General features: G+C 39.5%; 5 protein-coding genes across 8 annotated transcripts; 3 read left to right on the forward strand and 2 right to left on the reverse strand.

Moving 5' to 3' along the window:
• Positions 1 to 1155: 1155 nt before the first annotated feature.
• LOC123960953 (cytochrome c oxidase subunit 6A, mitochondrial) lies at positions 1156 to 3517 on the reverse strand. Its single transcript, XM_046036011.1, has 3 exons — positions 3362 to 3517; positions 1556 to 1698; positions 1156 to 1471 (listed from the first exon to the last, which is right to left on the reverse strand). Exons 1-3 carry the CDS (start codon positions 3465 to 3467, stop codon positions 1385 to 1387), a joined length of 336 nt encoding a protein of 111 aa, XP_045891967.1. The 5' UTR covers positions 3468 to 3517; the 3' UTR covers positions 1156 to 1384.
• LOC123960952 (C-type lectin domain family 4 member E-like) lies at positions 2974 to 8166 on the forward strand. Of its 2 annotated transcripts, XM_046036008.1 has the most exons (9): positions 2974 to 3631; positions 5351 to 5430; positions 6671 to 6751; positions 6830 to 6913; positions 7017 to 7103; positions 7205 to 7255; positions 7337 to 7476; positions 7606 to 7721; positions 7823 to 8166. In XM_046036008.1, exons 2-9 carry the CDS (start codon positions 5382 to 5384, stop codon positions 7974 to 7976), a joined length of 762 nt encoding a protein of 253 aa, XP_045891964.1. In that variant the 5' UTR covers positions 2974 to 3631; positions 5351 to 5381; the 3' UTR covers positions 7977 to 8166. The 2 variants fall into 2 exon arrangements, with proteins under 2 accessions (XP_045891964.1, XP_045891965.1); XM_046036009.1 differs by lacking the exon at positions 6830 to 6913.
• A 2301-nt stretch (positions 8167 to 10467) lies between these two features.
• Positions 10468 to 15207, forward strand: LOC123960991 (C-type lectin domain family 6 member A-like). Of its 3 annotated transcripts, none has more exons than XM_046036062.1 (8): positions 10468 to 10704; positions 13117 to 13197; positions 13271 to 13354; positions 13449 to 13532; positions 13633 to 13683; positions 13769 to 13908; positions 14085 to 14194; positions 14322 to 15207. In XM_046036062.1, exons 2-8 carry the CDS (start codon positions 13119 to 13121, stop codon positions 14494 to 14496), a joined length of 723 nt encoding a protein of 240 aa, XP_045892018.1. In that variant the 5' UTR covers positions 10468 to 10704; positions 13117 to 13118; the 3' UTR covers positions 14497 to 15207. The 3 variants fall into 3 exon arrangements, with proteins under 3 accessions (XP_045892018.1, XP_045892020.1, XP_045892019.1); XM_046036064.1 differs by lacking the exon at positions 10468 to 10704 and adding an exon at positions 10711 to 10811; XM_046036063.1 differs by lacking the exon at positions 10468 to 10704 and having other exon boundaries at positions 10993 to 13197.
• A 661-nt stretch (positions 15208 to 15868) lies between these two features.
• On the forward strand, positions 15869 to 17377 carry pla2g1b (phospholipase A2, group IB (pancreas)). The gene is made up of 4 exons (XM_046035642.1): positions 15869 to 15908; positions 16094 to 16250; positions 16360 to 16487; positions 16967 to 17377. Exons 1-4 carry the CDS (start codon positions 15869 to 15871, stop codon positions 17089 to 17091), a joined length of 450 nt encoding a protein of 149 aa, XP_045891598.1. The 3' UTR covers positions 17092 to 17377.
• A 371-nt stretch (positions 17378 to 17748) lies between these two features.
• Positions 17749 to 22681, reverse strand: prkab1b (protein kinase, AMP-activated, beta 1 non-catalytic subunit, b). Its single transcript, XM_046035641.1, has 8 exons — positions 22116 to 22681; positions 21731 to 21894; positions 19968 to 20137; positions 19774 to 19873; positions 19567 to 19681; positions 19178 to 19311; positions 19002 to 19070; positions 17749 to 17892 (listed from the first exon to the last, which is right to left on the reverse strand). The coding sequence occupies exons 2-8, from the start codon at positions 21875 to 21877 to the stop codon at positions 17815 to 17817; spliced, it is 813 nt and encodes a 270-aa protein (XP_045891597.1). The 5' UTR covers positions 21878 to 21894; positions 22116 to 22681; the 3' UTR covers positions 17749 to 17814.
• Positions 22682 to 23175: the final 494 nt, after the last annotated feature.

The following is a 23175-nucleotide window of genomic DNA, read 5'->3' on the forward strand; positions in this document are numbered from 1 at the left end:
TTATTTGCAAGTATTCAGATCCTTTATTTAAGTAAAAGTACTAATAATCCACTACAAATAATGCATGCATTCAAAACCTCACTTAAGTAAAAGTATGTAGCCTAAGTATCATCAGCAACGTTTACTAAGTAGTTTACTAAGTATCACAACAGAAGTGCAGTAAAATGTTCCCTGTCAGTGTTCGACTATTATTAAGATTTATATTACTGCTGTATTAATGTGTATTTTGCATTTTACTGCTGTGGTTGTTTAAGGTTGGGCTCATTTTAATTACTTTATATGCTGCTGGGTAGTTCTGCAGTAATGCATCATATTCTATGAGATCATCATGTTTGTAGCATCGCCGTCTTGTGAGCTGCTCATAAATCTTAAGCTCATAAAGCTTTGTGGAGATGCATTTTCCAGCTGAGATTAAGAGACTTTATCACTTCACCCCTTAGTTCAAAGGAAAAAAAATAAGGTTCAGAATCACAGTAGGAGTGAGATACATGGTTTTTACTACACAAGAAGGGCACAAATAATTGCAATCAAAAACTATTAACTATAGCTGTCGGACAAAATTAGTGGGGGAAAAAGTACAGTATTGGTCCCTGAGATGTTGTGAAGTATATTAAATATGCACATTTCAAGTATAGGCTATCTTGACTTTGCATTTAAGTACAGTAGAGTTGAGTAGATGTACATAGTTACATTGCATCTGTGGTTATTTGCCTCTGTTGAATTCCCAATATTTTCAATAACAACCCCGATCTCAACATTCATACACAAAGAGCTGGTAAGTGATTCAGTGTAAAATACATTTAAATCTCAACTGTGATAAAAAAAAAAAACAAGCACCTGAACTTAAATTCTGGGAATCATGTAGACATTAATGTACTCCATGTCATTTTAAGAAATGATAGGGTGTAATTTTTCTCACCTTTACAGTTGAAGAAAACACACAAACAGTCTGTACTACAGTGAAATCACCTGTGTGGGCGAATGTCTACAGGGCCTTTAAATAGCTAAGGAGTTAAACAGAAAAGGAGATATCTTAAACTAGTTTCACTGCCATAACTTATCTAAATGTTTTTTGAAAAAAATAAAAAAATAAAAGGCCTATAAGTTTTTAACAATACTTATGGAGGTGAAAAACACCACATCAACACACATGAATTGAGGTAATAGTTACTTTATTTATGTTAATTCAGTTTAAACAGACATTTTGTTTAATGGTCCAGAAGAAAGAAGAAAAAATAAAAACAGTTGGTTCGGGTGCCCCATGTTCAGAGCACAGAGGTAAAACGAACAAGTAGAGTAAACTGTGAATGGATGTGTGGTCCAGCTAGAAACGCTGAGGGGGGATACTGGTCCCTGTGCCGGTTACGAGGTCTGAAGAGAGGGTTTACTCATGACCCTCATAGCCGTCAGGAAGGGCATTCACATGGGCGTTGTGGAAAAGGGATTTGGTGCCATCTCCCCAAGGGAAACGCTGTGAGAATGGAAAAACACCACATCAGTCAAAATATCGATACCATTTTGGCATGTGAAATATTTGGGTTGCATAAAAACAGACCTTTGTGCGAATGCGAAGATGGGGGTAAGGTACAAACTCTGGCTGTTCGTGGCTATGATTCTGCTCTTTCAAGAACATGTTCAACATGCACACTGCAACACCAGGTAGGGCAACCACGAAAGTGAGGATCTTCCATGTCTTGGCTGGAACAGAAAGACAAGAATGTTTAGCATAACAAAGAAATTATGAATCCAACCACACTAAGGTTGTTGAGAAAACACCCTGCTCTTTAGCCATAAGAAGCTCCCTTGAGATGTAAGAAAATTATGTTTCTTTATGTTGTTTTTAATCTGCACATGGTAAAGTTTGATATTAGGAAATGTTTTATGAGATCTTATGCTTATACTGGAAGCTACTATTCATAAAAAAATAAAGCTTGGAATAATAACCCACACAATTTTAAGCAGATTTATAAACCTTGGGATGCTTATAAAAGAGAATGACTGTCAACATGATGCAAATGGTATTGTGTAGAGCTGCAACGATTAGTTGTCAACTATTAAATTCATCGACAACTATTTTGATAATCATTTAATCACCTTGAGTCCTTTATTTAAAGAACAAACATCCAATTTCTCTGATTCCATCTTCTTAACTGTGAATATTTTCCGGTTTCTTTGCTCCTCTGTGACAATAAACTCAATATATTTGGGTTGTGAACAAAACAAGACATTTGAGGAAGTCACCTTGGGCTTTGGGAAAGTTTGATCGCCATTTTTCACCAATTTTCTGGACCTAGAAACTTATCGATTAATCAATAATGACAATAATCATTAGTTGCAGCCGTAGTATTGTGGCAGAGAGTTTCCGGATTTAATCTCTCGCCTCCCAGTTAAGGCCAGTCGAAACCATCAATATTTCAAACAAAAGGTGTTTTACAAATGTGATTCAAAATGTTTTCACTGTATAACTTTTTAAAAAACAACATAATCTTGTTTTAGAACAGTTTCACCATCAGTTCCAACAAAAACTTCCATCAAATTAAAGAGCAGCGCAGAATTTATATTGATGTTTTATTATATTTTGATTGAATAAATGTGATACTTGATGCTTGGTTGACACTTAAGACTTCTGTAAAACACTGAAAAAGGTCCCACTTATTTTATTTAACCAGATGATCTCATTGAGATGTAAAACCTCTTTTCCAAGAGAGACCTGGCCAAAATAGCAGCACTTAAGTCATAGGACGCCATAACATGCTGTTAACTAAAGTCACATTCAACTCCAAGCTGTCTGATCTGCCTGTAAAAATATAAATCATCTCACTAACTGGACATTATTAACTTGATTATTATTACCGAGTAATTATCACATTTTCAAGTAATATAACAAACTCCCCTCTTTAATTAATTCATGCAGGCTTTTCTCTGTTTGTTTTAACATTACATATTTATTTAGCTCGTGATATTGCTATTAATTTAACCTTTCTCGTACGTACTTCACGCTCATGTCTCACGTATTTCGTTGACCTGATGAAATAACAGTGTTACTGTTACTGTTGTGGCTGACTTTATCTTGACGCTGCTCCACTCTCAATCAATTTAAACTACATTAAGACAACACGAGTGACCTCTAAGGAGGTGAGAGGCTGTAAGTTGATGCCAATTTAATTCAGAAAGCTTTTGTCTTGGAGCAGCTTCTTCTACGTGCTCTGCGCTCAAGGATGTGAAGCTAACAGTTGCTGCTAATGCTAACGCTAGCTCAGCAAGGTCACATTTAGAAACTTAAGTTGTCGTCAAAAACAGAAATGACATTAAACACAACCGGTGACATAAAAAAAAAATTAAATAGAGGTGCCACAATTACCTGCCTGCTCGCCGTGTCCGGCGGCAGCGGCAGCGGAAAGCTGACGCCGGCTCTGGGTCAAGGAAGACCTCAGCAACGCTCGAGAGAACCGTCCGAGAGCCGCCATTTTCCTTTCTGTCAGACGAAGAGACCGGAAGGACTTTAGTACAGAGGTGTCACGTGGGAGCCGGACAGCTCTACAGCGCCACCAAGCGGCGAGGCTGTGAACTGCAATCACCAGAACCAGATACTTGCAAGGCTTAAAAGGAATAGGATTAACAGTAGAAGTGGGTAAGTATAGAATATAATGACATATAAAATCTAGGAATATTAAAAGAAATGATAATAAATGTGGATATTTACAGTATTATACGGTATTACCAGAAGTGTAATGAATAAAAACAATATAGAGTAGTATTACTGCTCCTGGAGGTTCTTCTTCTTTATGAATGTATTGGCGGGTTGACAAACATCAAATTGGTGCATTACTTCCTCTACTTCCTCCTCACTACCATCTCCAGAACAATTGTTTCTCCTGTCAACCGAAGAAGCCTCCTCCGCTCTGCTATCCTCTCGATCCTCCACTTTGGAACTTCCCCAATAGTTCTGTTCTTGCAAAACAGATTTTTTAGTGAAGTGAGAGAAAATGAAAGAGTTCAGACTGATGACCGTGATTATTACCTTTCTCACAGACTTTCTCGTCACTGTGGCAGCAGCCAAATCTGCCTTGTCTCTGAGCAAAATCAACTCATCTGCCTCCAACCCCAGGGAACCGTTTTCCATGTTCTTGCCCCTCCTCATCCCCTCCGTCTCTCACAAAACAACCTTAATGACCCTCAACAGTCAGGCTTCAAGACTGCACACTCGCAGTCCCTCCGTGCTGTCAGAACCTGTTCTCATTCTCCTCAACCTGTCTGCTGCATTCAACAACCTGGACCGCCTGCACTGCAGACTCTGCGCTATCCTGTTTCACATCCTATCTCACAAAATCGCACCTATCACGTCACATGGAATGGCTCTATGTCCAAATCTTGCTCTCTTGACACAGGTGTCCTCCACGGCTCATTATTAGGACCACTCCTGTTCTCCCTAAACACCAGGTCACTACGCTCTGTAATCACATTACACAGCTTCTCCTATCCCTATTATGCAGACGACACTCAACTATTCCTCTCATTTCCTTCCTCTGACACCCTGATTGCAACACGCGCGGCAGAATGTCTGGCCGACATCAGCCACTTGGACGAATGTGCATCACGTCAAGCTTAATGTTGACAAGACTAAACTCTTCATTGTGCCAGGGAAAGCTGCCCTCAGATGGATTTAGTGGTCACTGTTGAGGACATTGCAGTCTCTCCTTCACCAGTCGTGAGGAACTTTGGCATAGTTTTGGACAATCAACTGTGCTGCACTGCCAACATCACCACAATGGCCTGATCCTGCCGAACTGCTCTCTACAACATCCACAGGCATAAGTGCTCATCATCTCCCTCCTTTACTACTGCAACGCACTTCTGGCTGGACTCCCTGCCTCCGCTATCAAACCTTTGCAACGTGTTCAATCTACCAAAGTCCTTCTATGTGACCCCCCTCTTCCATGACCTCCATTGGCTCCCAGTAGTAGCTTGTGCCACAGCCGCCCTAGTCACAACTTTAAGTCACAACTCTTCTCTGTTCTGTCCCCACAGTGGTGGAATGAGCTCCAGGCCAATGTCAGGACAGCAGAGTCGCCCACCAGCTTCCGCAAGACACTCAAGACTCAATTACTTGAAACTTGGTCTATTGACATCCTTACTCTACCGATCTACTGCTTTTTCACTTTCTTCTGACAAATGTACTTCTTGTTAGTCACTTTGGACAAAAGTGTCTGCCGAAAGCCCAAAATGTAAATGTAACGTAATGTGTGTGCCATATTTTTATCATAGGACTGTAGGCAATGATAGATAATACCTGGATAGTTGTAGGGTCATTAAAAACATTTTCTGTACTTGTAATTGTTTCTTTCTAAAGGGGAGGACTGTGATTTTCTTTCTGTGATGTCATGATCAGAGTCCAACCAGAGCTATTCAGAGATATTCTGGTTGATGAAGGTAAGGGATAAATATTCTCTTTGTTGGTGGAATATGTTTGTTCCTGAAATGCTTTTGCAATTATTTGTTCCAACATTTATAGCAATGTGTAGAAATTGGCATTAATCACCATCATTTATGTACAAATGAGAATTGAATAGTCTGTATCATCGAAGACATTGCCTTTATATCATCATTTAAATTTAGTAAACCATTTAGTAAAATTAGCTGCATCTCTTTTTATTGTAAATTATAAATTACTGTATAATGCAGTTTACAACGGTAGAATTCTCTTTTATTTATTGAGCCGTTAATAGTTAACATATTCAGCTTAAAAACAAACAAGGGAGATTTAGTTGACCTCTTTTTTGCCATTGCACACTGAGAATCTCAAAATGTGTGCTAAATATGTTTATTATCAACCATAAACTGTACTTTTTCAAAATTACAAACAACAGCAATGTAGTTAGAAATTTTAGCTTTAAGCTTTTAGAAAAAGGGTTGTCAAGGAGAGCAATTAAAATATCTTTACAAAAAAACTGCTTTTAAATGCGTGGATCAGGTTTGTTAAACTATACATTTTAAATTTATGTTGGTTTTGAAAAGATTTTGACAAGTTTGATGCAGTTGAGTTACACTACTTCACATTTCAATTTAAAGGCAATGTTGACAGGCGTTCTCACGGACACCCATGTAAGCGCCTAACCTTGGTTTGAATACATCAAACATATTAATAAAATGGAAGTTTACTTGACAGGCATGATTCCCCAAATTAATTATAATATTCAGAACAATTGTGTTCCATTACTTTTATTGATGAAGGGACAGTTAAGTGATGCTGGAAATGTGGGAGATAAAGAGAGAGGGAACGATGTGCAGCAAAGGGCCATGGGTCTGTGGAACCTGGTTTGCAGCAGCAAGGCTTTAGCAGTGAGCTAATTGGCGCCCCTCATTATTAAATAGTTCTTAAGTAAGAATATGCCAAACTATATGATATGGTGTTTTATTATTTATTTATTTCACCTTTTGTAAAGCAAGTTTTTAATAATTTGGTAATGAGTTTTTACACCACAGTGATGTTTTGCCATCATCCTCCAAATATTCTCTGAAAACTGATTAAAAAAACAGTAATGTTAGACTAGGTTCTCCAAAAAAAGCTTTTTTTTGTAATCCTTTTAAATTGAACTAACCCATATAGCCACCAAAAAAAAATAGATTTGCGTCCTTGACAGTTTTACTAAAAATGCCCGATCTCTTTCAGAAATGGAAACTCAGTATCACCAGTTTGGGTTGCCTGAGAACAGCTCTATCCAAGGAGGGCACAAAATGACTAAACCAATAGGTAAACAGGAACATTTTGATTTTGATGAAATAATTAATTTCAGATGTCACCCTAAACTATGTCTGTCAACGCTTATAGGTTTGAAGAGGATTGGGGCTTATGTCCTCTATGCAGTTGTGGTGCTGCTGCTGTTAATCCTACTGATGGTCACTGGAATAAGATGTACGACTTTCCAGTGAAGCTGATTCATTAATACTGATTTCATTTAACTAAATCACATTCTTTGTCTTATCATAGATTATCATACATTTTTTGTATCCCAAAGTCTCCCAGTTGAACAAGGGAATCACTGATGTTAAACTTCAACTTGAGAGAATCAATAATGGAGGAACGATGTCAGCATCCAAACCAGGTCAGGAAATGATTTCCACATGTGGATGATAATGAAGTAGCTGAACAATTCATGCCCTCTATGCAACTTTTATTTTAAAATGTTGTCTTTCCAAACAAAAGATGCAACAACTGTACTGGATGTCTACCTACAGGCACTTGTCCCAGTTAGAGGTAAACACCGAATACTTCAACATGAATAAAATCAGAAATCAGTCAGACTCACCCGACTTGTCTTAATCTTGATCACACCAGGAACATGTAGGGAAGGATGGGTGTCTTTCCAGAGTAGCTGCTACTTGCTGTCCACCACTGCTGTTACCTGGCACAAAGCAGAGGAGCAGTGCCGAACACACGGAGCACACCTGGTGGTTCTGAATAATGTGGAGGAATTGGTGAGGTTTTACATTTACACCAGTTTGGTTCCATATATTTTAAACAAGGGCTTTCCATTTTATACTATGAGGTGTGTGACTTAACAGGCTTTAAAATAACCTGTAGATATTATTTAATTTTACTTCTAGGACTACATTTCAAGAATAGTTGTAATCACATACGAATATTGGATTGGACTTGTGGAGCGAGAACACGAGGGACACTGGAGCTGGGTGGATGGGACAGACTTCAAATCAACCCCAACGTGAGAGAAACGTGAAGCTATAAAGCAGAAACAAATAGTTTTGGGTGTTTTGATATGTTACGCTGTATGTGACAAATCACTCGTTCCTCCTCCTTTCCCAGTTTTTGGGACATAGGTCAGCCTGACGACTGGGACTACAGGGAGAACGGAGAGGACTGTGGGCAGCTTCATTCTTCTCAGAAACGCAAACGCAAGTTGTGGAATGATGCAGACTGTAACCTGAGGGAGCGGTACATCTGTGAGACCAGGGCATGAGAAAGAGAGAGGCCCTTTCAGAGCTGCTAAACCCTCACCGACATGACAAGCCTGATATGTTGAAAGATAATGGAAATGATGTTTTCAATTTACATGTGTAATTATGAGTGCATGTTACCAAAAGTGCTAAAAGTTGCATATAGAGAACATGTGTGGTGCTTTTGTTGGACAATAAAACAATAACTATAAATACAGTGACACATCTCCTTTATTGGTGTTAGTGTCGGCGGCCTGTTTCTCCTTTAACCCCGCCTGCTGTCTCACAGGGATTATTGTCATTTAAATGATAGAAGAGAGCAGCAGTACAGTGAGGGCGAAGAGGAGGGAATAGGAGAAAAAGAACAGGGATGAGAACACACAATCTTTTCATCAATCATCCACATGAGCTACCTGGCAACGCTGGATATCCCCGTACTTACTGGTAACCCCCATCGCTCATCTGTCCAGTTTCTAAGGCCCACGGACTGGTAACATTTGGAGGCACCGCTGGGATATTTCCCATTTTATCAATGCTAGTTTTGCCCTTTTAAATCATTTTATTTTCAAGCTCAATTAGCAGATTAACAGCCGTAGCAAAATGAATACTCAGGCCGATGCTCAGAGAGTTTCCCAAAAGGTACTTTTGTATTGTGTGACGTCCCGACTGACACTGACAAACCAGATGTTGAAGAAGCCGCTCAGTCAGTGAAAGCATTTGGAAGAGTAAAAGTGAGAGACATTCAGTGTGACAGTCAAACTGGCCGCATCCCCCTCTATCTGCAACCACTGATTGGAGACTCAGCATGGAAAATCTCACCCTGTGACTCCGATGATTCCTCAGCCAAGCTCAAATGATGTTCGTGTTGTCTAAGGATGTTCCACAGGAGAGTTCACCTGAGTCCATTATCCGAGCAGTTGGAGACCTGCTCCACCAAACCAAGAGATTTACCAATGAGAATCATGCATTTTGACGCCAACTGATGTTCTCTGGTAACCATCCCACATCTGCAGGTGAGGAAAGCCTCGATCAGTGGCCTTGATCAAGCCCGCCTAATGATTAAAGAATGTGACTGCTCGGACAGAGAGAATCAAAAGAGAACAATTGAGAGCTTGAATGAACCAGCTCTGGAGATAATTCAAGCCCTTGCGTCTAAATAAGCCTGATGCTAGCCCCGACTGCTGTATAGAGGCCCTAAAAAGTGCATCAACACCCAGGAGAAAAGCTAACTGACTTCTTGAAGAGATTGGAGCGCTCACTGACCAAGGTACTGCTGAAAGGTGGCCTTCCCAGCCACCGAGCAGACCGTCCTCGGATCAACCAACTCATCAGAGGTGCTGCTGAGTCAGATATGATGTTGTTACAACTGAGACTGAGAGAAAGAAAAGAAAAACCTCCCACATTCTTAAAGCTATTAAATGAGATTCGTCAAGTGGAAGAATACGAGAAAGCGTGACGCAAATCAGGGCCAGGGCAAATTTCAAATCTCGCCTAGGGCTCCAACACTGTCAGGGCCGGCCCTGACGCAAATTAAACACAGCATTGAGACAAGTACAAAGTCAAAGCTACAGATGTCCAGCAGTTGATGGCTGAGATCCAGGAGCTGCGTTCTGAACTCAGTGAGTTGAAAAACAGACAGGAAGACACACGCACTGAACCAAAGTCAAAACAAACCAAGGAAGCTACTGACACTGGAAAAGAAAGTGATGTCCAGATGTCAGTATCGCACAGTGCAGCGGTGGCAGACTCTAAAAGAGGATGGACACACGAAGCAACTCAGATTTCATCCGTTTGATTAGAATATGAAAATTTGGAAGTGAAATAAGGAAGTGAACCAAACAAAATACTGTATGATGCAAGAGTCAGAAACCTGACACTGGCAGAAGATGACTGGGTGCTGGATCGCAATCTTGGCATCACTGGAAAACACAAATTACAGGACAGATGTAACATACGTAGTGATTGCAAAGTTGCCAAATCTTCCTGTTTATCGAGTCACACCAGAAAGAGGGACTGGTATAGTAAAAAGAGTGCACAGAGATCACTTGCTCCCCATTAGTAACTTGGTGAGGATGCCCGCTCAACCAGAGAGAAAAGCACAACCTAACAAGACAATGACAAAGCCACATCAAGCAATGTGTGATACTGGGAAGTCGACATGTGAGTCAAGACGACTTGTCAGTGATTCTGAAGAGGAGAGGGAGGGTGTAGTCCGGTTAAAATGTGTATCAATAGTTTTGGGGGTAAACAAATAAATTACTTCATTGTAGGTTACAATGTCAAAATCATGGTTAAAATGCTCAAAGGGTTAAAATATTTAAAAATCCTAAAAATTATTAATTAATTAAAAATCGATATATGTGCTTTATTTTATTTCGTTTTATAAATGACTGTTAATTTATAAGAGAAATGTCTCTAAATTGCGTCACAAATGTGTTTTGTATTGTGATTGGATGATGGAGGAGAGGGGCCAGATATGCGCAGGAAGAAAAACCAGAGAGGGACAGAGCGAGCTTAGCGGGAGTTTTGTGGGGGTTGGTGTTTGTGTAAAGTTATCTGAGGTAGTTGTATTTTATCGGCTAGATAATCTTCAAGAAGTCAGTCGTCGGAAACTCAGAGAGGGATCCCAGATAGCGCTGTGAGGTACCGGAGTTCCTCTGGCAAAGTTGGATATCCCCGTACATACTGGCTTCCCCCATCTCCTCTGCCCAGTTTCTAACTTTTCTCTGGCGGACCACACATCTGGAGAAGGTACTGCCTATTGACTATTTCTGCTCCAGCTGGAGTGAAGGCCCGTTGAACACTCCCCAGCAAGTAAACAGGCCTGCAACGTTTTTTATTTAAAATTTTTTTTAAAGGTGCTAATAAGTAGCTTGTTTATTTTTTGTTTTTGTTTATATTTGGGGTGAACTAAATAACTGTAAGGTCAAAATTGGAAAACTGTGACAACCCTTGTTTGAAGAGAAATTGTGGAAACACTTTGATTGTTTAAGTTGACATTTTATCTAATTAAATTAAAGTTGTTGCCTTTTTATTAAAATTAGAAGGTACTTATTTTCATTTCAGAGTGGTTTTCAGGTGTGGTTATTACTTTAGTACTATGTAGGTTTAGAGTGACTCCTAACACACCACCTTAAGTTAGTTTTATGCAATACAACTAGCAATATTAATAATAAAAATTAGCAGTTAACAGCAGTTATGACCTCATAGGTTATGTGATTTGCTGAAGGGATATGCTATTTTGGAGTATGACTTCAACATGTGGAGAGTAGTCTCAATTCTTACGTATTACACCTTTAACCCCCCACATTAAGATAAGAAAAGATATAACTCACAGACTTTGTCTAACCTTGACACCACCTGCCCCCTTGACCTGACCCCCTCCTCCCTTCTCTAAGCAGACTTAAGCAACATCTTGCCATTCCTCCCCACCTGGAACTTATTCCATCCGCCTTCAAGCCTCCTTAAGAAATCTACCCTTGACACTGCCGACATCTGTATCAACAGACCAGAATCTTCTCTCTCCTCCCTCTATATTATTATTTTATTATTGTATAAGTAAGCACATCGTGAGCAATGTACAATCCTGAGTCAAATTCCTCGTATGTGTACACATACCTGGCAATAAAACTGATTCTGATTCTGATTCTGATGCACTGAACCAAAGTCAAAACAAACCAAGGAAGCTACTGACACTGGAACAGAAAATGAAGTCCAGATGTCAGTATCGCACAGTGCAGCGGTGGCAGACTCTAAAAGAGGATGGACGCGCGAAGAAACAATATACGAGAGATTAAAAGTATCTGTATTTTACTTTTAATGACCTGCAACAAACAAGATCACATCAGACTAGTAACTCAGATTTCAGCCGTTTTATTAGAATATGAAAATGTGGAAGTGAAATAAGGAAGAGAGTCAGAAGAGAAACCTGACACTATCAGAAGGTGACTGGGTGCTGGATCGCAATCTTGGCATCACTGGAAAACACAAATTACAGGACAGATGTAACATACGTAGTGATTGCAAAGTTGCCAAATCTTCCTGTTTATTGAGTCAAACCAGAAAGAGGGACTGGTATAGTAAAAACAGTGCACAGAGAGATAAATTTTCTTTTTGTTGGTGGGATATGTTTGTTTTTTGCTTTTATTTGTTTCAACATTTATAGACTGCGTAGAAATTGGCATTAATCATGTACAAATGGCACCATGAATTATACACTGCATAGTCCATAACATTGAAGAAAATGCCTTTTTAGCAGAATTCTCTTTTATGTATTGAGCCATTAATAATTAACATATTCAGCTTGAAAACAAACAAGGAGATGTAGTTGACCTCTTACTTGCCATTGCACACTGAGAATCTCTAAATGGCTGCTGAGTACTTTTATTATCAACCATAAGCTTTACTTTTCAAAACTACAAATAACAGCAATGAAGTAAGAAACGTTAGCTTTTGATTCAAAATAAGTCACTAATAAATAAGGGTAGGCAGATACAGTAAGTTACACCACCCGACGATGCAGCTTCTACCGTCAAAGGCCGTAGTTTGTTGAAGTTACACCATTTGACATTTGAATTTTAAATCTAATTTTACAGGCGTCATCATGGACACCTATGTAAGCACATGGCCTGAGTGTGAATATTTCAAACATGAGTTTTTGAATTAAATTTTTAATGTTTTCCTGGGGTCAGCAACAACATACTTGGCCACACTCTAAAAATGTCTAATTATAAGTTAAAGAGAGTTAATAACCTTGGCATGCAGCAGTGAGGGTCATCAGGGGCCGTTCTCTGTGATATCATTTCTTGTTATGTGGTCTTCTTGCACAATATTAACAAAATGGCTCCTTGAACGGTGGTTATAACACCTTGATACTTCAGCTTTACTTTACAATAAATAGTTCTAATGTAAAATTATGCCAAACTAGTTGATATGGTGTTTTATTATTTATTTATTACACCTTTTAAAGCATGTTTTTAACTATTTGTTACAAAGTTTTTACACCAAAGTGACATTTTTGCCATCATCCATAGACTAGGTCGTCCAAAAATGTATTTTAGAACATAATGCATTCATTTTCAGACCTTAATCCTTCTAAATTTTAGCTAAACAGAAATAAAATAGTCTTTGACCGTTTTACTAAAAATGCCCGACCTCTTTCAGGAATGGAAACTCAGACTCACCAGTTTGGGTCGCCTGAGAACAGCTCAATCCAAGGAGAGCACAAAATTACCAAACCAACAGGTAAAACTTTGATTTGATGATTGAATAATTAATTTCAGATGTCACCTTAAACTATGTCTGTCAATGCTTATAGGTTTGAAGAGGATTGGGGCTTATGTCCTCTATGGAGTTCCGGTGCTGCTGCTGTTAATCCTGCTGATGGTCACTGAGATAAGATGTACGACTTTAAACACAGCGATTCATTAATACAGTTTTCATTTAGCTAAATCGTATTCTGTGTCTTATCATTGAACAATTTTTGTATCCCAAAGTCTCCCAGTTAAACAAGGGGATCACTGATGTCAAACTTCACCTTGAGAGAATCAGCAATGGAACAATGTCACCGTCTATATTAGGTCAGGAAATTATTTCCATGTCTAGATAATAATGAAGCAGCTGAATAATTGATGCCCTCTATGCAACTTTTATTTTAAAATGTGTCTTTCCAAACTAAAGATGCAACAACTGTGCCGGATGTCCACACACAAGCACCTGTCCTAGTTGAAGGTAAACACTGAATAATAAAATCAGAATTCAGTTTTTTTTTCCCCACCAGTAAGATTCTTAAGTGTCTTAATTTACATCACACCAGGAAGATGTAGAGATGGATGGCTTTCTTTCCAGAGTAGCTGCTACTTGCTGTCCACCACAAGCGCAACGTGGCACAAAGCAGAGGAGCAGTGCCGGTTATATGGAGCACACCTGGTGGTTGTCAATAATGTGGAGGAAATGGTGAGGTTTTACACCAGTTTGGCTCCATATGTTTTAAGTGGGGGCTGTCCATTTTTTACTGTGAGGCTCCAGTGTATGCAGGGCTGTGATAAAGAGCACACATATCAGAGCACAACATTTCTCAGAAATAACAGGCTTTAAAATAACCTGTAGCTATTTTTAATTTTTACTTCTAGCACTACATTTTAGGTGTGACTGAAATCATATACAGCTATTGGATTGGACTTGTGGAGCTAGATGGACACTGGACCTGGGTGGATGGAACTGACTTCAACTTAACCCCAACGTGAGAGAAACGTAAAACTATTAAAAAAATAAATAAAAAGCGCAAACAAATGGTTGTGGGTCGTTTGATATGTTACACTGTATGTAATAAATCACTTGTTCCTCCTCTTTCCACTGTTTGTGTCCAGTTTCTGGGATGACCATCAGCCTGACAACTTTGTTGACTACAGGAATGGGGATCAAGAAGAGGACTGTGCACAGCTTTATAAATATGGAAGGAAACCCCACATGTGGCATGATGCTCTCTGTTACGTGAATGACAACTATATCTGTGAAATCATGAAAGAGAGTAGGCCTTTCTGAGCTGCTGAACCCTCACCGACACGACTGGCCTGATATTTTCTGCTGTTTCATTTTTCAATTAATCATCTAGTGTCTAATCTAATCTAATCATCTTTTTAAGTTGGATTGCGCTTTTGGTTAGAGGACATACACAACAGGAAACAGCACATCCAACATTAATAGACGTCATAAATGTATTTACCATCAACAGTGTTTCCTGTCAAGCTCATCAACAGGTGTGACAGAACCGCCGTGCGCACAGAAGCAGACCTTGACTGCCATGTTTATATCTTATAAATATATGCAACATGTATACACACATATAGTACGTTTAGATACACAACTGTACATACGCCAATGCTTTGCACATCAATATTTGGTTATTATTTGTGTCATGTCGGATCATAGATGGTTTCCTATTGTGTTAACATAAAATATTGAACTTGAGTAATACGCAGTGGAAAGTGGTGGGAACTCTGGCAGACACCTAGCTATTTACACAGCTGTGTGTTGGAAAGTTGTTTTAAATTCAACTTCTATTTAAAGAAGGCAAATGCAGAGCTAAGTGAGCACAGAGCGAACAGAAAGATAGAGCAGGCTTATGGCGTATTTGATTGTCTAACTGTTTTTAAAATAATGTGTGAAAAGATCAAAAGACAATTGTAAATGTGTCTACTGCCTAACATGTAAGGGGAGAATAAAAATGCGAGTCCAAAATGTGGACTTTCGGGATCATCTTGTCATGTTGTATTTCTTGTGTATTTCTTGTGTATTTCTCATCCTACACAAACTTCATTACCTGAAAGCTTCAGCGACCGACAGGAGGAGGTAGAACTCCAACCTGAGCTATTCATTTTGAAGAAGATGCTAACAAAAAACTATTATGTTCATTGTTTTCCATTTGGGAAAATTTGGGAAATGACTGCTTCTATATTGTCTATAAATACATCCGGCCTCCTTCATGACTGGACAGCTGATGTGCAGTAACATTTAGATTTATCCTAAAATAGGGCACTAGTGGAGTTTGTGGCATATACCTGTAGTTGTTCCTGTTTGCTCACTAGAGTTAATGCTAAAGTCAGACTCAGTCCAATGAAACTTAAAAAGCGATTTTGTGAAAATAAAGTTTGAGCTGTCAATCGTCTTGCTCACTGCTTCTCTTTAGAGATAGCTTGTTTTTTAAAAGCAAACAGATAATTGACTGGTCTTACAGACAGATTATATGTATTATATGCAAATACTCACACTTGTGACTAAAGGTGTTGACTACATGTTGAGTAGAAACCAAATATTTTTCACTCCACCCCCTGATTTCACTCTTATCTCCAGTGTTCTCTCACCTCCCGTCCTATAAGAACAGGCTGCGCCAAAATCCATGTTTCTGCCTGTAGCCATGAATGTGACCGCTCCTCCGCTGCTGCTGCTTCTCACAGGTAGGACTAAGAAAAGCTGTCAATATAACATTTATTGTAAATAATCCCTCTGTATAAGTGCTTTTTTTATATATATATATATATCGCACAGTACATTTCTATTAATTATTCTTTTAAGGGTGTTCCTTTGCTCCTCATTTGTTCATCATGTGCTCTTATTTGTCTGCCTCACACGTCTTTCCCAGCTTGTATGGTCAGCGGTGCGCTGCTGCCCAAGGCCTTATGGCAGTTTGGGAACATGATCTCGTGTGTTCAGCCTGGTGTCAGCCCTCTAAAATACAACGATTACGGCTGCTGGTGCGGCCTTGGAGGGACGGGAAGCCCTCGGGACGAAGTGGACATGTAGGGAGCCCTCAATGCCCAATTTTGTTTCCCAATCAACCTGTTGGGGGGTTTTTTTTAACGTAAAAGAAACATGGGATTCACGCACTCTTTCCTCGTGTATTTTTAGGTGCTGTAAAGTTCATGATAAATGCTATCACACAAGCAGAACAACTCCTGGATGCACAGCTATTGCTGACCTTCCTTATGTTCTTGTTTATGATTTCACCTGTTCAAATCAAGAAGTGACCTGCGCAGGTAAGACAGTGACGCGACTAAACTGTCATGCATTGACACAACCATTTGGACATTCAATTTCAAGTATTTTCAGTGCCTTTTGTGATGAAACGGGTGAGACTTAGACAAAATGCTTGATTTTTTTAACTCCAGACTTCAAATAAACCCTGGAAAAATGTATCTAACAGTGGCTGTGTTGAAAGTGCAGCATTGAAACTATTAAGTAGCTCTACTGAAAACATAAATTAAACAAGGCTGCATTCATGGCCCTGTGTGTAGGTTCTGTTTTTAAACACCTATATATATATAGGTATATAAATATATAGGCACAGCCAGGGATTGAGGTTTGAGAGTACTCCAAACAAATGCTCTCCTACTACTGTGGAGCACGATTACACTGGCATTTAGTGCACCCAACCACACTATTCATGGTATGTGTACGTGTGCTTCACTTCTTGTTATTATTGAGCAGAAATAATGACCTAACTCTGTCTCTGCAGCTACCAACAATAAGTGCCAGGCTGCCGTGTGTGAGTGCGATCGGGTAGCGGCTCACTGCTTTGCTCAGGCCACATACAACCCTGAGAACAAGAACCTGGATCCCAAAGTCCACTGCATCAACTGAGTTATATAACCTACACACACAAAAAAAAAAATGCAAGAGAATGTTGGATTTCTGACTTTTATTTTTAAATTTTAAATTTCTCTATAATTTTTAAAAACAAAACTTGATTTAAAAGACGTTTGATTTTGTAAAAAAGCATCAGTCTGAAATAAAACATGCACGTGAGATTGTCAGTGTGAAGCCTTTCAATTGGATTTAAACCTCTGCGTGTCTGTTTGCTCACATACGGAGAGCCCGCAGTGTGTATCAGAGGCTGCAGCTGTGCTTATCTCACTAGTTTCTTACAATGTCCAGGTCACTTAAATTTGTAAAACCACACCTGAGGTTTTGTTAAAAAAGTAAAGACTGAGAAAATGAAAATCAAGTGTTGAGTCTTTGTTCAGGCAGGTTTCCCCTTGTGCGTTTGGTCTCTCTTTAAATCAATGCACAAGTCTGCGTCAAGTAAGGGGAGAATGAAAATATCCACTTGTTCCCATGTCTCTTGGAGTTTACGGTTGATACAGACTTATCATAGGAAAGGAGGCTTGTAGTTTTGGTCGGATCACAAGTTACACTTAAGTAAAATGTCAGATTACAGGACGGTAAAAAGAAGCTTTGGCAAACTGATATCAGGAAGATATTTAGGTTCAGTTTCAACAAAACAATCCAAGCAGCAGCTATGTGCAACAACAGACATTTTGTTTTATTATTTCAAAATAAGTGTCTGGATCATGGATCTGTGGATTATACTGGCTTGTAGAGAAGAGTAGTCACGTACTTCTTTTTGTATCGGTGTGTTGCGCTGAGAACCATCACCCCATCCTAAAAGACAGTGACAAGAGGAGTAGTTAAATACAAATTAGGTTTATAGCTTAAGTTTAAAGAGGTGGTATTATGCTTTTTGGCTTTCTCCCTCTCCTTTATTAAGTTATATACCTTCTTTGTAAAAGTAGTAGGTTTGTGAAAAAGCCCAAAGTCCAGCCCAAAGGGAGTTCCCATCTCCCACAGAAAACTCTGCTCTGAGCTGCCCCTAAATAAACTTATGACCCTGAAAATGTGCATAATATGACCTCTTTAAACTGTTCAAGCAGAAATTGTTTGACTTCTTGCTGGATTTCATTGGAAGATTGTTAAAAGTATTGTGATTACTGCCAATAAAATGTTGTAAAATAAAGCCACTATAGTTCAATGAGAATTTATGCCCTTTCCAAAGAAAGGATATTTGTTTCCCAACATTTCATGTATATTGTACAGCCGGCCTCACCTTAAAAATGGCGGTATAGGTTATTAGCAACAAATTCCATGTAAGGAGGGTGGTGGGGCACAAGACTTTCACTCTGGAGACAGAGGTTCAAGTCCCGTGTGAAAGGAAGTCAAAGTTGACTTGTTTTAAATTACATTTTGTAGATGACTTTCGTCATGTGATTTTCGTAGGCTAATGCACTTATTTTAAGCCAAACCAACCCATCTTTTCCTAACCCGTACCAAGTGGTTGTGTTGCCCAAGTAATTAGGTACAAAAGTTTGTACAAAACGTTCACAACATTTACCCCGTGTTAAATTTCATGTGACTTAGATCAAGTGACTTACATAGAGTCCTTAAGGACCTTTACAGCTGTTGCTGGACTGGTACTAGCCAACGCTCATGTCATTTTGAGCAACGCTCATAAATGTATTTGTATTTTTCAACAAACATACTGTATTTGTAGTTTTGGGCACTATTTTGTCGTTTAGGTACATATTGTACGTCAAATACGTGACAGGAAATACATAATGTTTGTTGGTAACCATATTTATGTCCTGACAAAGTCCGTGGAGTCGCCCAAAATATTTTGTCTGACAGACATAGAGGGTTGATCCGTAATTCCCAATAAACAATTCCATTTAACAATAAAAAAAAACGCAGATACATGTTATATGAGGATGTGTTACCTTGATGGAGAGGGCGTACAGGTGATTGAGCATCACATGATTGGGCTCTGGAAGCAGCGTCGGGTCACACTGATGAGGATTCAGAGAGAGGATGAATTTTACTAAACTGCATGCTGTCAAAAGAGGTGTGCACCAATAAAGGCGAGCATGTATTCCAGCATCAAGGCTCTACTTACAGAGATACCTGTGTCCTTGTTGAGCAGCACTTGCAGCAGGTGGGGAGGTAAGATAGGAGGGTTTTTGAGCTTGTCTTCTGACTTGATCGCATATGCATCCTGTTGGTAAGGGCCCGGAGGGGAACTGGACAATTCTGGGAAAGCATGACGACACTATTTGAATATAGCTTTACAACAAAAGAAAAAAAATTATTCTAGATGAATGCATTGTCCAAAAAGGTTTAGTTAACTTTACAATATGGATTTACTGCACCCGACTAAGTCAGACAGTGTCACACAAGTCATTTGTTCTAATATGGGCTACATTCTACTATTAATAAGTGAACACCTTTTATAATAATTGGCCAGTCTGGATGTAGTTATTACTAAATGAATACAGGTGCCAGTACCTGAGATGTCTGCAGAATCCTGCGAGTCGATCCTGAGGGCATCAAAGACTTCAAAGTCGGTGTTCTTCACCTGGATGACATTATTAACTGTTCCAGTTTTAGACGTCATCACGGCCTGGGAAAAAAGAAATGTGATATAGAAGCTTGGGAGTGTACCGGTGGTTCTAAAGCAGTGGGTTATCCCTAAAACGTTAAGCTTTCACTCACCCCAGTAGGATCCAAGGTCCACTGACCGTCTACACAAAACTTGTACTGGTGCTCTCCCTCCGGCAGATCCACAATAGCCACAAAGTTCTTCTGACTGGAGCTATTTGAGAAGAAAACCATGTGTGACATTCCCATCAACCCATTCAATCAAGGATGTACAGCCTTGTGAAATATTCTGCATGAGTCGGAGCTACCTTTTGTTCAGGGGGATCTTGGTGGCCCAGTTGTTAAAAGAGCCGGACACAAAGACTTCCTTGGCGACCCCCGGCCACCTGAACACAGTTGGTCTGTCCTGCGTTTGACTTTTGCTGTCACTCTCAAGGTCCTGCTGCCAGGCCAGAAATTCCTGTATTTCCTGTGGCGCCTGTCCAGCATGATAATGTATGGTTGACATGTTAATGAGAGCACCTTCAGCCTTTGCCTCTCAGTGTGTTTGTGTGTCCTCCTCATAAGAGCTAATGAGAACACACACACACAATATATATATATATATATAAGCTTCGTGCACATTGTTGTATTTGGTTCTTCTGTCTGGAGTTTCAGGTAAGTTGGATGAATCCAAATCTGTTAGCTAAATATGTTAGCCACATCTGCCAGTTCAACAGAAGCGATAGATAAGATCAAAAGCTTTTATGATAGTATGTATAATTTATATACAAACTGTATGACTTTACCTGAGAATACAGTATATACATTATGTCCTTGTCTACATCTATGACTCAAATTTGGCACATCCTTTATATATGCTTTAATTTTGCATATTATTCTTAATGTATGGAGCTAATGTATCTACACCATTGTATAAATTTATTGAACAACTGGTTGGATGATTACAGTCTATGTTCACAGCACAGTAATGGGTCATATTTTATTATCTAATATTTCAATATTTTAATTCTTCTTGCTATATTTCATCAGTGTTCCCTGTTTGAATGGACCACACCAGCCAGTGTGTTTGCATGCACAGATAAAAACAAATAGAGCCTATAATACTGCTACACAAAGCATGCCAGAGGTTTTCAAATGTATTTCCCTCCTTCCAGGCAGCCTCTGTAGTTCTTTTCAATACAAAAATCAATTAGCAGACACTTCAGATTTATGGGTCATCAATCACTGTGAACGTTTAGCCGCTTTTTTTGTTACATTATATCTGTGCACTGCACAAACATGGGACTCTTTTGTAAATCCTTCATTGCAATTTTTTGGGGGGAAACTGCTGACTTTAAAGTTGGTTGGGTGGATTGAGAAATCTTTTTATAGCAAGTTATTAAAACTACAATCACATTATCTTCTTTATAAAACCCATGTTTGCTCTCGGTTTGTCCTCCAGATTTGATTATCTCGACGACATACAGAACGAGAACACGCCACCATTTGGCAGCTGGCTCTCTACTTTCAGATGCTTTAAACCGGCACCTGAATGCACCAAGAAAAAATATAAAAATTTCCCCCTCTCCCTAGAATCACCTTTATTGCCAAGTATGTTTACACATACAAGTAATTTGCTTTGGTTACTTGGTGCTGAGCACTAAACATAAACCTATATATTATTAAATTCCAAAAAATCTAAATGTATCAAGAAAGACATGACATTTTGACCTTGTTACCACTTTTTAAATACAGTTTATGTCACAAAACTAAAGCTTCATGCCCTTTTTGCTTTGAGAGACTGTGGCATCTTATCTTTGTCACATCAGCTGCTTTTTTGGGGAGCACAATGGTTCAGCTTAACGTGGCAAATAAAAAGCTTTTAAATATTCAACGTGTAGGATTTCCTATCTCAAATCAATCTAAAAACGTACTTAAATTTATGACAACTGGCAATCACTGGCAACTTGAATGAATGAAACGCATCCACTAGTATGGTCCTTTCATGATGTAATGGGGTAGTCCAGCTGTTAAAAGGCTCTCTGGTTTCATAACATAGCTACAGTCTGTTGTAAGCTTCTTTTCAAACCTTTGCATCTTCTCTTTGGAAAAGGTCTCCGTCCTCTGTGCTGTCGATCAGGATGTTGGGACGTGCCTCTTTCCCTCCCTGCTGTCCATCTCTGAATGACCTCTCCCCCTGACCCCCGCTGGACCTGTCACTGCTGCTGTTCCCCATCCCGGGGGCATCAAACCCTGCAGGACACACACCAAGATCAAGGTCTTTTATGTCTAAGGACATGCAGGGCAGAGACACCACCACCAGGAGCCCTATGGTGCTCCCTGGATCGACCACCAGGGGCCCTTCTGTCAAAAGGCCCCTTGCAAAACGACTTGACAAACACATTTCGCTGTTAAAACAAAATACTGATTGTTTCGCTTTATCTACAAGTTAAATGCAAAATCTTAATACCCACCGAAATCTTCTCAGATGCTGTGTGGATGCAGTCTCACAGAAAATAGGTCTCTGGTCTAAAGCAGGCCCACATCTGTGTGCGGGTTCTGGTTGTAAAACTGTCTCGTGCCCTGGTCGTTGTTGTTTCCTTCTTTGAACTGGAGAAGTTTTCCTCTGGCGCTGAAAATGCGCGCACGGGGCAGAGCGGTGTTCACCGTGCCTCAGATTCACAACACACAGACTCGTGTTTTATTCGTGCTTTCTGTTTTTCCTACCTGTGTTTCCTATTTCATTCTGTGGTCAGCTGTGGGTACTTTGCGCGTTTTCACCATTTAGTAACAACTTCGGGGAGTGTGTGTGTGTGTGTATGTGTGGTGAAGAAAACACACCTCTTCCGCCTCCTGTCCTCGAGCTCTGGGAGAGTTAAAGTTTAACCCGATTGTCGCCAGCTATTCGGTGGCAATGGCTGATTAAGATAAATGATGTGGTTTCAAAAACTGCGCTTTAATGATAAAATAAAGAGCAAAGCTGCTGGTTGGGTGAGTTTCAACAAATAAGAGAAGAGATCAAATAAAAAATCATTACGCTAAGGGAGTCAAAGGAAAAACAAAAGGCACATATAAACACACACAAACACACAATAGGCCTATTCCTGAAAAAATACTAGCAGGGAGTAGCCTGGATCAGCGGTTCCCAACCTGGGGGTCGTGGTCCCTCGAAGGGTCACACAGTAGGCTAGCGTAAATCTAAGGGTGAGACAAATAACAGGATGAGAAGCAGAAAAAACCTATTGTTTTGCTAAATTAAATACATTTCCCGCTTATATTTAGTGATGTATTCTTGTAGCTTTCATCAGCCAGTCACACAGTTTAAGTTCATTTCATAATGGCACCTATTTTTGTCCACTTCAAGCACTGAGTATTGGGTAGGCTAACTAGAGCTAATATGTTAGCCAAGTTTCACATGATAACAACGTGATAACATTGTCCGTCTGAATGTCCAGTAAGCTAATTATCTTATAAGTTAAACGGATGGATTTGGATTTTTATTTTGGGTTTGTGAAATATTTGTTTAATGATTAT

This window comes from Micropterus dolomieu, linkage group LG21 (genome assembly GCF_021292245.1).
Source record: "Micropterus dolomieu isolate WLL.071019.BEF.003 ecotype Adirondacks linkage group LG21, ASM2129224v1, whole genome shotgun sequence".
Classification (NCBI taxonomy): Eukaryota; Metazoa; Chordata; class Actinopteri; order Centrarchiformes; family Centrarchidae; genus Micropterus; species Micropterus dolomieu.